At 38.4% G+C, this 13,537-nt stretch overlaps 1 protein-coding gene across 1 annotated transcript in view; it reads right to left on the reverse strand.

Moving 5' to 3' along the window:
- Positions 1–3,199: 3,199 nt before the first annotated feature.
- PRRG1 (proline rich and Gla domain 1) overlaps positions 3,200–13,537 on the reverse strand; it is a 107,523-nt gene continuing 97,185 nt past the window's right edge. The window contains exon 4 of the mRNA XM_003917561.4: positions 3,200–7,334. Coding sequence (XP_003917610.1) covers positions 6,849–7,334 — 486 coding nt within the window. The 3' untranslated portion in view covers positions 3,200–6,848. The remainder of the gene's footprint in view (positions 7,335–13,537) is intronic.

The raw sequence follows: 13,537 nt of genomic DNA on the forward strand, positions 1-13,537 counted from the left end.
TCTCAGTGTTCCATCTGCTATTCTAATACCCCTCAGGGATTATTCAGGCCTCCTCCCTTCCCTACACATCAAGCTCGGGGTTTTGCCCCTGCCCAGGACTGGCAAATTTATTTACTCACATGCCCTGAGTCAAGAAACTAAAATACCTCTTGGTCTGGGTAGACATTTTCACTGAATGGGTAGAGGCCTTTCCCACAAGGTCTGAGAAGGCCTCCGCGGTCATTTCTTCCCTTCTGTCAGACATAATTCCTCGGTTTGGCCTTCCCACCTCTATACAGTTCGATAATGGACCAGCCATTATTAGACAAATCACCCAAGCAGTTTCTCAGGCTCTTGGTCTTCAGTGGAATCTTCATACCCCTTGCCATCCTCAATCTTCAGGAAAGGTAAAACGGACTAATGGTCTTTTAAAAACACACCTCACCAAGCTCAGCCTCCAACTTAAAAAAGACTGGACAATACTTTTACCACTTGCCCTTCTCAGAATTTGGGCCTGTCCTCGGGATGCTACAGGATACAGCTCATTTGAGCTCCTGTATGGATGCTCCTTTTTATTAGGCCCCAGTTTCATTCCAGACACCAGCCCAACTTGAACTACACCCCAAAGACTTGTCATCCCTACTATCTTCTGTCTAGTCATACTCCTATTCACCATTCTCAACTACTTGCAAATGCCCTGCCCTTGTTTACACTGTCAGTTTACACTTTTCCTTCAAACCATCATAACTGGTATCTCTTGGTTTTACCTCAAAGCGCCACGCTTAAGTCTCTCTTAAAGTGGATAAATGATCTTTACTGACAGGGTACACTCCAATACTTTCACCCTGATGAAGTCCTATTCTTTACTTTTATACTCACTCTTATTCTTGTTCCCGTTCTTATACCACCCTCTACCTCTCCCCAGCTAACTCCACCACACTATCAACCTCACTCACTCTCTCCTAGCTGTTTCTAATCCTTCTTTAACAAACAATTGCTGGCTTTGCATTTCTCTTTTCTCCAAAATCGCCAAGGCCTTGACCTACTCACTGCTAATAGGGACTCTGTATATTTTTAAATGAAGTGTTGTTTTTACCTAAATCAATCTGGCCTGGTGTATGACAACATAGAAACACTCAAGGATAGAGCCCAAAAAAACTCACCAACCAAGCAAGTAATTATGCTGCACCCCCTTGGGCACTCTCTAATTGGATGTCCTGGGTCCTCCCAATTCTTAGTCCTTTAATACCTGTTTTTCTCCTTCTCTTATTCGGACCTTGTGTCTTCTGTTTAGTTTCTCAATTCATGTAAAACCGTATCCAGGCCATCACCAATCATTCTATGACAAATGTTTCTTCTAATAACCCCACAATATCACCCCTTAACACAAAATCTTCCTTCAGCTTAATTTCTCCCATTCTAGGTTCCCACACTGCCCCTAATCCCGCTCGAAGCAGCCCTAAGAAACATCACCCATTATCTCTCCATACTACCCCCCCAAAATTTTCGCTGCCCCAACACTTCAACACTATTTTATGTTATTTTTCTTATTAATATAAGAAGATAGGAATGTCAGGCCTCTGAGCCCAGGCTAAGCCATCATATCCCCTGTGGCCTGCACATATACATCCAGATGGCCTGAAGCAAGTGAAGAATCACAGAAGAAGTGAAAATGGCCAGTTCCTGCCTTAACTGATGACATTTCACCACTGTGATTTGTTCCTGCCCCACTTTGACTGAGCGATTAACCTTGTGAAATTTCTTTCCTGGCTTAGAAGCTCCCCCACTGAGCACCTTGGGACCCCCACCCCTGCCCACCAGAGAACAACCCCCTTTGACTGTAATTTTCCACTACTCACCCAAATCCTGTAAAACAGCCCCACCCCTATCTTCCTTTGCTGACTCTCTTTTCGGACTCAGCCCGCCTGCACCCAGGTGACTAGAAAGCTTTATTGCTCACACAAAGCCTGTTTGGTGGTCTCTTCACATGGACGCATGTGACAGTTACAAGTTAACATAGAGGTAGATAAAGTAAATAAAATTACTGAGAACAGAATGTGATGACACAAAGTTTGAAGAAGTGGCAGGGGATAAGAATCACAGCAGAAATACAAGCATTGAGGCCAGCCAGAAAGCTAATGGTGTTTTGGTCGATTTGTAGGCAAAAAAAAAAACCAGCCCTCACTTTTTGATGTATTTAGGGGAGTTAAAAGGATTAAACACAATTCTTGCCCTCAAAGAGCTTTAGGAATGTTGAAAAGTCTCAGAGAAAACAAGTAGTTGAATTTAAGGAGGGCCAAGAGGTGGAAGAGCAGCTCTGGATCTTTGCTTGAACTTTTCTGAAATATGTTAAAAGCATTATTTTAAAAAAAAAAAAAAAAAAAAAAAAAAAGGGCAAGTCCATATGGCCACAGCCAAGTATGAACTTTTAAAAAGTTATCTATTATGACAGATGTTAGAATCATGGTATCTTTAAGAAAGGGGAATGAGGAAGCCTTTTGGAGTGCTAGAAATTTCTTGATCTAGGTTTTGGGTTTTATGATTGTAGTCATCAATGTGTACGTTACATAACTTTTAGAAATTGCTATAGATTTTTTAAAGTACCTTTTAAAGACTATTTGGACAACTCTTTGAGGACTTCTGCTTATTAAATGGATACTTAGGTTTATAATTTATATTTAAAATTCATCCTTGAATATGGAGTAAATAATTTTAATTCTTTTTATTGTATCAACTCATATTCACATATGTTTGGTTAGTGATGTGACAAACCAGCTTTTAATCTTTGAGGTAGCTCTACACATGGGAAGATGCCCTTTGGTCACAATGTTTTCATCTTGTGCTTTCTTTTCAAACACAAGCTGTTCTGCTAAGCAGGAAACAACTGGCTCCTTGGCATCTATAGACAACACTATTCTCAGGACTTGACAAACTACACTATGCAGGGAGCTCAGTCTATTCCTTTAGAGCAATTGTTTCCATTTTGTATCATGCCAAAATCATTCAAAAGTAGTATAGAAAGTTCTATCTCGTGCTGAGAACACTCTGAGGTTTTGATCAGATGATTTCTGTTGTTTTTACTGAGCTATATTCCCTAAATGTGTAAGAAAAAAGAAACATAACCATTTTACCTTATTAAAAAGAACATAATTAATAAGAACATATGCAGCATATTTACCACCTAACCAAAATATGATTAACACATGGCAGAAAAAAACTCTTGGGTTTAAAAATAGCTTTATTTAGCATACCAAAAACACAGAAATATAAGAAAGACCCTACCTAGTATAAACATAAAAAGTTAAATACCATAATTTAATGTAAACCAAGCATCTTAAAATGTGAAATATTATAATAAAATACATACTATTTACACAGAACCAAGTTAAAGCTACCTCCACAGTTACTGGATCAGATCATCAATCTTGAAGTCATCATTAAAAATGAAACAAACACAACATCTCTATCTGTACTGGTCAATAGGAAAAGAAGAAATCATTATATTTACTTTAAGGAAGTATAATTTGTTGTGACATTTAGAGCAGGGAGGCAGAAAGTGTCAATTCTAGGATTCCAGACACAACTACTGCACATGCAGACGTGTAAACCATTCCACAGGAAGACCACTGAGCCTATTCTTTTATTTAAATGCAAACTGGTTGATTCAATTCAGTTACTCCTTAAGAAAGGTACTAAATATATTCTGTAAAAATAAACTTTTAAAAAACAATCAAAGGTGAATGTAATATCAATCAGGTAAGAAAAGCAAAAGCATAAAAAATATATATTATTCCAAACAAACCCCTTAATTTTAACAAATGCTAAGAAACTCAGTTTATAAAACCAGATGGGGTAGCAAAAGGGATTTTAAAAAATATAAAAGCCAAATCAAACTCAAACCAAACAAACAAACCTAAGATAATGTTTCTTGAAGACAGTGGTATTTTGTTTATCCTATCATTATCATGCAGCAGCCACCATGAGATCTATGGCTGATAAAGCTGTTACTGTGAAGTAGTATGTTATTTGACCAACAGTCTAAAAAGCTATAGTCATTGATCAGTTTAAGCGTTTGGCTTTTTGGCTTCAAACATCAACATTCATTCTGATACTGCAATTCAGGTGTCTCTAAAAGGCAGCATTATATCCAATATCAGGAGTTTAAAATGTAAAATAAAGTTGCAAGAAATCACACTTAGTAACAGAATATCCTGCTCCTATGTCTAATCCTGTAGCTCTAAAACTTTCGGTCTCTGGACCCCTTTATTCCCTTAACATTTATTGAGGATCTGGATGCCAAAGTGCTTTTGTTCATGAGGTTTATATCTATCAATATTTACCATACTAAAAAAAACTGAAAAATTTTAAAGTATTAATTTATTTAAACATAATAAACCCATTACATGCTAACACAAATAACATTTTATGAAAAATAGCCATATTTTCAAAAACAGAAAAAGAGATTTGTGAGAAGATGGCAATGTTTTACATTTGCAACACTTTTTTTGAGATAGAGTGAAAAGCTAATGTCTTCACATTATAATAAAAATATTTTGATCTCATAGTCCCCCCTGAAAGGCTCTCAAGGAACCCAGGGGTCCACGGGCGATGCTTTGACAACTGCTGATCTAATCTAAAGCCTGACATTAAAGAAAAAAAAATGTCCACACAAAAGGTGTCTTAATTTTCATTTAAAAATAAACAAAAAAACACCCCACACATACATACACAGTTCACTGGGTCAAACACTTCTACCTTTAGCTTTAAATAGAAGCCAAAGATTGATGTGTGCTCATGGCAAAACTAAAAATGCCATTTCTGAGACCAGGGTCAAGATATAATCAATCATTTTTAGTCCATGAAAGCTGCTAAACCTATTAACTAAGCACACATGCCTTAGTTCCCTTTCCAACATTTGCTTAAACCTGTTTGTGCTGTGTGGGCTATCATCTTTCAGTTGGCACATTTTCAGAATAGACCAGAGCATGACAGGGATTCTCTAACAGCCCACACACTCAGATTAGGAATATGTTACCCATTTATGGGGCAGCCTGCTCTATTTCTCACTGTGTGAAAGATCTCATACAATTTAGGAAAACGGGAAAATTATCCTTGAAGCACAATAATAATAACATTACGAACTTAGTATAGATAGCTCTTCACATTTTACAAATTTCTTACATATACACCATCTCATTTGATCCTTGTAAAGATGATATTATCCCCATTTTAGAGTTGAGGAGGTTGAGGGTCAGATGTGGTTCTTGCTCAAGGTACAGTGGTGACAAGTATGTGATGGAGGAGATCTGAGTTCAGGTCATCTGACTCCTACTTCAGGATTCCCCTCAGTGTTACTCCTTCCTTTGGTTCCAGGGCAGGACTGGGGGAGGCGTCCGTAGGGATGGAGCTGGAAGCAGCAGGAAATGACACACCTGAAGCCTATATTCCTTCTGCCTGCCTCATCAATCATTTCATCCAACGCTGAAAAGGTTTGGAAGTGGTACAAACATTTCCCTTAACTGACCTAATGAATTTGCCATCAGTGCATACAAAATGAAACTTTATGATACAACTGTCTTGTTTTCTTTTATTTCTCAGCCAGCTTATGTTGGCAACCCATTGACAGCCTGTTCTCTCTGCTCCAAGAAAAAAGTAAAAACCCTACAGTTAAAAAAATACCTGATGAAAATACAAAAGGAAGTCGCAACAATGATGAGATCTGTGTGGGGCTATTACTAGATTTATTGTGAACCTAGCATAACACGGACTTTGCAATCTTCTTATACCAATTGGAGAGCAATATAAAAATCACAGTTCATAATTTAATGGAAAATTACCTCTTAACAATCTTGAGGCAAAGACATCAGCCTATATAAAAATATTAAGAAAATAATTTCAAAAATTTTATTTTAACTAAACTCTTAAGGGCTTGAAAATTCTGTGGCAGTAGGAGAGAGTGTAGAACATACAGTAAAAGGCAATAAAACAGTGAGAATAATTTTACCATTCATGAGTAAAGGAGTAATGGGTATCTACTGCCTATCATTAATCCACACATATATCCATTTTAGAAATTACTTCATTGCCTGGAAATCTGTCTCATCAAGATGTTAATATACACCACAGGAGATATTCAAGATGCTAAGAAAACACTGTTTAATTTTGGAAGTCGGGGGGGAGTGGTCAACCAAAAAGAAAATCCCTATTACAAAACAAGCGGAATGCTACCAAAGACCTTATTGCTATCTGCTGTAAGCAAGTTGTCAGTAGCTTACGCATTATTGCTCACACACACTCTTTCTCTTTCTAACATCAAGAATGAGTATGTGTAATTTTTTTCTTTTTAAGGTAGATGAAGAATTATCAAGTTAACAAAAGCCAGTCAGAATTAGAAAACATGGTAAGTATATCCAGTTTGCAAAAATCTACAGCATGTCACTGGCTATTACACAAATTCTTGGTACCCTTGTTTTGCAATTTTGGTGAGTAATGCTCTCTTTCCAGGTGATTTAGGTAGTTAATGGATTTAATGGATTTTTAAGACAGTTTTACATATACTGTGTTGATACATACATATGTATATATGCCTATACACACATATATACACTTACATGTATGTCTCATCACATCACAGAAAGACCCCATTAGTATGTTTTCCCTCTTCATATATTTCCCCTAGCAAAAATGAGCATGGATAATGATTCTATAACAAGAAACAAAACTAAAGAAAACAAAACCAGAAAGTATGAAGTGGTATGCTGTAAGAGTCCAATAAAATAAGTCAATGAACATTTATGTAGTGGTAAAGTGCTAGAAAGTTCTTTCATTAGTATTTTAAAAATGATTAGAGTAAAAAGAAGTTTGCAGCTTCATTTGATGGTGGTGACCACAGGCACCATAGGAATGGCACTGGCTGAGTTGGAGTTGACTATGTCCTCATACTCCGGGGGTGGGTCTAAATGAGGTTCTGTTTCACTCCTCTGCAGGTTCACCTGGCCAGTGGCTTCCTCATAGGTTGGTGGGGGATCACAATTGGACAGGCGAGTAGAGACGGAATCTGAGCGCCCAACTACGTATCCCAGAAAGCCTGGAGACAATCCACTGCTGTCAAACACTTCATCTGGTGGGGGGGGTGGGGTGATAATATTAAGGTGCTGAGGGAAAGGAATGTGGCCTTCAGTCACTGTCTGTCTACGAGTTTTGTTTCTTAGGAAGCATCTCCAGATTAGGAAAATGACAAGGAGGATAATGAAGAGGCCAAAGATTAATGGAAAGGTAAGGTAAAATTGAAACCAGTCACTTCCTCGGTTACTCTCCCCTTGTTGCGCTTTTGTGTAGGTGCTCCAAAACTCCTTCTGAAAATACAATACAAAATAAATAGAAAATCAGTATGAATAAAAGATGGAAAATACCAGATGAATAAATGTCTGGGTTCAATGAACATAATGAACAAAAACCCAAAACCAAATTTGCTGAATCAAAGGACCTACAGTCTATATTTTCCATGTGACAAGAAATTACAAATACATTATTGTACTCATTCTGGATCCTCCCTAAAATGGTCAATCAGAATCCAAGAGTGTTTTTTAAGACTTGGAGTTATTTATATTTTCAGCTATGACACTTAAGAGGGAAAAATAAGTAATGAGCGTTTTCCCCTTTACTAATTATACCAAATAATTTACTGTTAAAATACGTTAAATATCATCGCTCTCCATATCCAATTACAAGATTCTCATCTCATGATCCCTATAATCATTAACAGTATGTACACGTTTAGGCTGTTGTAATCTTTCAGTGCTCAAACACTCCAGAAACACCTTGTTTTCTAATGGTTCTGTTTGGGGTTTCTTGCTACCAGACATTCCTCCTCAGCTCCCTCTCCACCCCCAGAGTTTAGTACACAGATGGTGACTGAAGGTCAAAATTACATATTGTTCCTAGGAGAGACCTCAGGCTAGTGAAGAAACTGCATTAGGTTACTTCTAAACCTGGACCTTAATCCCAAATGAAAAGTAATCCAGTAGTTCAAGACTTTACCGTATGTAGGGGGAAGTATTTAAAAGATAAAAAAGAAACTTGACCCAATTACTAGTTATGAAACCTGGGCAAGTTACTCCTTTCAGCCTCAGTTTCCTCACTTGTAAAATGGTATAATACAAACCTACCCGATAGGTTGCCTGTGCATTAAGTGAGATAACATTTATAACACATCTAATTAAGTCCCTGGCATATAAATACTCAATACATATTAGTGATTATAATTAATTTTATATATTATAATCGAATCTCTGCTTCAAAATGACTGATTACCTATCCCTTACTTTGATACAAAGATCACCCACAATTGCAATGCTATTGACTCCATTTATCAAAGTGCTTTTCTCACAGTCATATTTATTCGCAGGTATTACGGGTCACTAATAATATTTGAGGCCGGGCACGGTGGCTCAAGCCTGTAATCCCAGCACTTTGGGAGGCCGAGATGGGCGGATCACGAGGTCAGGAGATCGAGACCATCCTGGCTAACATGGTGAAACCCCGTCTCTACTAAAAAATACAAAAAACTAGCCAGGTGAAGTGGCGGGCGCCTGTAGTCCCAGTTACTCGGGAGGCTGAGGCGGGAGAATGGCGTAAACCCGGGAGGCGGAGCTTGCAGTGAGCTGAGATCCGGCCACTGCACTTCAGCCTGGGCGACAGAGCGAGACTCCGTCTCAAAAATAATAATAATAATAATAATAATAATAATATTTGAAATGTCTTCCATTTCATATTATTTAATTATCTGGCATCAAGGGAGGGAGCCCTTGGAATGCAAATTGGAAAAAGAAGAGCTGAGGAGAGGAGTTAGCTCACTACACGAATGGACAAATGGAGTTGGATTACACCTGGAATTCTGAACTCAGATGTCCCATGGGGGCATGGAATTTAGATAAAACACCAAATCTGGTCCAAACTAATACTATGGGCACTAAAGCTGCTTGTTTTATAGTCATATATTTTACTTCACTTAGTCATATAACCTTTTAAAGAACCCTGTGGTCATAATAATTACTCCTGAATGAGATCTCTAAGGTACATTATTACTCCAACATTCTATAATTCTAAGAGGAACTGGACATGTTGTAAGAAATATTGTATGATTTACTAAAGGCTGTACAGGTTCGCAATGAATTTCACCTAAAAATCCAGATGAAAATATGCAAGATCCAATACTTTAAAAAGCCCAAAGAAGAAAAAGTAGAGTCTAGGGCCGGGCGCGGTGGCTCACGCCTGTAATCCCAGCACTTTGGGAGGCCGAGGCGGGCGGATCACAAGGTCAGGAGATCGAGACCATGGTGAAACTCCGTCTCTACTAAAAATACAAAAAATAAGCCGGGCGCAGTGGCGGGCGCCTGTAGTTCCAGCTACTCGGGAGGCTGAGGCAGGAGAATGGCGTGAACCCAGGAGGCGGAGCTTGCAGTGAGCCAGGATCGCGCCACTGCACTCCAGCTTGGGCGACGGAGCCGCAGACTGGCTCAAAAAAAAAAAAAAAAAAAAAAAAAAAAAAAAGAAAGTAGAGTCTAGATGTTAAATCATCTCAGGGTAATATGTAATAGCTGAAATTGTCAAAGGACTCATTTGTTTCACTAATATGGAAATATATTCACAGGTAAAAACTATTAAATATAGATATATGAAGACCTTTTACACAATAAATTTGCTCCTAAAATTGCACATCATTAACTTTTTATATAACTGTCACTTTTAGGATTGAAAAAAGTTAATTGGGCCGGGCTCGGTGGCTCAAGCCTGTAATCCCAGCACTTTGGGAGGCCGAGGCGCGATCACGAGGTCAGGAGATCGGTGACCATCCTGGCTAACACGGTGAAACCCCGCCTCTCAAAAAATACAAAAACTAGCCGGGCGAAAGTGGCTTCGTAGTCCCAGCTACTGGGAGGCTGAGGCCGGAGAATGGCTTTGAACCCGGAGGCGGAGCTTGCAGTGAGCTGAGATCCGCCACTGCACTCCAGCCTGCTACAGAGCCAGACCCGTCTCTCAAAAAAAAAAAAAAAAAAAAAAAAAGAAAAAAAAAAAAAAGAAAAAAGTTAATTGTATAAAACTTCACTCATGTAAAAACAGCAAAAATGGGGCCGGGTGTGGTGGCTCATGCTTGTAATCTCAGCACTTTGGGAGGCTGAGGCAGGCGGATCAACTGAGGTCAAGAGTTCAAGACCAGCCTGACCAACAAGGAGAAACCTGGTCTCTACTAAAAATACAAAATTAGCCAGGCACGGTGGCGCATGCCTGTAGTTGCAGCTACTCGGGAGGCTGAGGCAGGAGAACTGCTTGAAACTGGGAGGCAGAGGTTGCGGGTGAGCTGAGATTGCGTCATTGCATTTCAGCCTGGGCAACAAGAGCGAAACTCTGTCTCAACAAAACAAAAACAGCAAAAATGAAAACAAATCACTTGTAGTTCCATCATAAAGATGTAAGCAGTATTAACATTTAGGTTTACATCATTTAAAAAATTGCTTTACATCTCTTTCTCCTGTACACTTGCCAATCACAGTTGCACTCCTAAAAAACAACAGACTCTTTTACAAATTTGGAATCAAACTGCACCAAATAAAATAAAATAAACTTATCAAGTATCTGATCCATAGTAAATTTTCCTTTATCTGCAGGTAAGACTTTAACCTCTCTCTTCCTAGTCTCTCAGGTCACCACTTCCTTTTACTCTATTTCAATTTATCCAAAAATACCAATAAATATATGTGATTTAAATAATTATATGATGCTAATCTTAGAAAAATATAATAAAATATGGCTCTTTTATATTGTCCACATTACTTTGGAATACCCAAGGATTAATCTACATGAATCTTTTTTGCACGCTTGCTTGCATAATTCAATTTCTCTGTTTTTTGGCATTCTGGGAAATAAAAAAATTTTAGTCTAATTCTTTCCACTTTGGAAAAAACTTACAGAAAAATAATCGGGCATTTATTTTCAATGGATAAAAACAAAGCTTAGGCAAAAACTGAATGAGTAAACCAGATTTTAATTTTAAACTTACTTAATCCTTAGCACATAAAATACTGTAGGCTCTGTTATCATCCTCACTTTGCAGATGAGGAAATGGAGGCTCAGAGAGGTTACATAATGATAAAGTCAAGGTCATTTAACATCTAAACATTGGAGCTGGGATTTCAACCTAAGAGGTCTGCCACCAGAGCAAACCAATAAGCAATCTGCCTTGATGTATAAGTAATTTGGAATCAGTTTGGCTACTTTCCTAAAATTCAGTCTTCCATCATTTTCAATGTGTAGTCAAAAGCAAGCTGCCTCATTTTACAGATTAAATGCTTTCAACTAAGTTAACAATGATCTAAATAAAAACACAATGACAGATTTATTTGGAAAAGAGACTGATATGTCCTTGAGGCCAGAGGGTCAGAAGAAAATTCATGTGAAAGCAGCTGTAATAATTATCATTCAAACAAATAATTTCAAAGTATGTTTCTGTAAGCTATTTATACAGTTCTTTTTCTTTTCAAATCAGCAGTAGATTTAGAATAAGCAAATGATTTCAAGACTTGGTAGAGCAGTGCTTTAGAAGGATTTAACATTAGTGGCAGGCAATAATGTGGCACAAACGTGTGTGCCTAAACAAGAATTACTATCATAATTGAATCATACTTTTATAGCAATCTTAAGCATGATGTAAAAGAGTGAATGAAGAAAAGAGTCATTATAGGGACTCTATAGTTTCAGCTCAGGAAAAAATTAAACAAGTGATAAACACAATCTGGAGCTGCCAGAGAGGTCCGACAACCGTTTCAGAGGGAAGAGTAGCAAGAGGTAGACGTTTCATCCTGTAAGCTGAGTGCTAGAACAAAATGCAGCAGGTGGAAGATTCTTACCAAGAATATTTGTTTTCCTTTTATAAAATGTGTGCTTTTTTGTTTTGAATGTTCTCATTGCCATTTACGAACAGAATTTGAGTGACTCAAGGCCTGACCTCAAGGCTTTCATAATTGGAAAGATAGTAGAGTGGGGCATGTTTTGCAATCTGATCAATCAGCTCAGAACCTACATAAAAAAGTTGGGAAGTGGATGATTTTCCCAGTGAGTTTGTATTGATGAGGAGGGCCTAGCAGCATTTATATACAGCTCTCCTACAGCTTCTCCCTATCCTTGAAAGAGAATGCCATTAAAGGGGAGGAAGGACCTTAGGAGACGAGGGACTAAAAACCAATCCCAACTCCAAAAGCTGCCTTGTTGAGAGTAGAAGGCAGAAATACACCCAACTTGGAAAATCCAAGCAAGTGTAGTCCAACGTTTTAAGATTCCTTACCAAAAGTGATACTCTAGGGAAAATGGCCGGACTTACAAGTCACTTAACATCTTTGGGTCAATTTCTTGGTCTCTAAGGTAGTTACATGTATATCTAAGCTATGAAAAAGTAGAAAAGGCAATTTTTAAATTGATACATAATGCGGAGGTGTGGTAGCACAAACCTGTACCCTCAGCTACTTCAGAGGCTGAGGTGTGAGGGTCCCTTGAACCCAGGAGTTAGAGACAAACCTGGGAAACATAGGGAGATTCCAGCTCTTTAAAAAGTATCTTAAAAGATATGTTTTGTATTCTTTTGTCAAAAAGTAAGGTATTATCTTGAAAACTGTCAGTAGAAGATGGACAAGTTACTGGGAAACAATATTATGCTGGACATGATAAGCATCAACTCAATTGACTACCAGTTGAAGATGATATGGCTGGGGGATGGAGAAGACCAAAGGTTGGTGGCATGCTGTTTCAATTAATTATGGGCACTATATTTTGCAAGGTGGCACACAGGTTACATAAAGAAAATTCTCATAATTTAGATGGAATTATTTGGAAATGGTTATGGTTTGGATTCAGGACACTTGAATGGAACTGAAGCAGGAGAATAGGGTCTGGAGATAAGGAACTTTCACTTGAGCCTGTGACTGGTCACGGGCCAAGTCTTCATTTGCATAGGGTGTAACTCCACTTCAGCCTTCAATTGGTTGCAGGACAAGTCTTCATTTGCACAGGGTATAACTTCACTTCAGTCTCTGACTGGTCACAGGTCAGGTGTTCATTTACACAGGGTGTAACCAATAGGAAACCTCTAAAGGGTACTTAAAACCCAGAAGATTTTGCAACCGGTGCTCTTTAGCCACCTGTTTCTTCAGCTCTGTGGAGCGTACTTTTGCTTCGATACATCTATGCTTTTGTTGCTTCATTCTTTTGTTGCTTTGTTTGTGTGTTTTGTCCAATCCTCTGCTCAACACATCAAGAACCTGGATGACACGTCAAGACCCTACAATGGTAACGGAACCAAAGAAGTGGGGGGATTGGTACCTGTCCTGGTGTAATAAGCAAAAGGAGGAATCCCAAGTCCCAGAATATCACTAGTGACCAGTATGTAAATTGACTGCTGAAAACTCATTCTTTTATATCGTTAAGGAGAGAGACTAAGGTGCAGGATCCTGTGAATTATGTTACTATTTGGTATATATACATGCATGGGTACTTCTCCATAGAACAA

Source organism: Papio anubis, chromosome X (assembly GCF_008728515.1).
Source record: "Papio anubis isolate 15944 chromosome X, Panubis1.0, whole genome shotgun sequence".
Classification (NCBI taxonomy): Eukaryota; Metazoa; Chordata; class Mammalia; order Primates; family Cercopithecidae; genus Papio; species Papio anubis.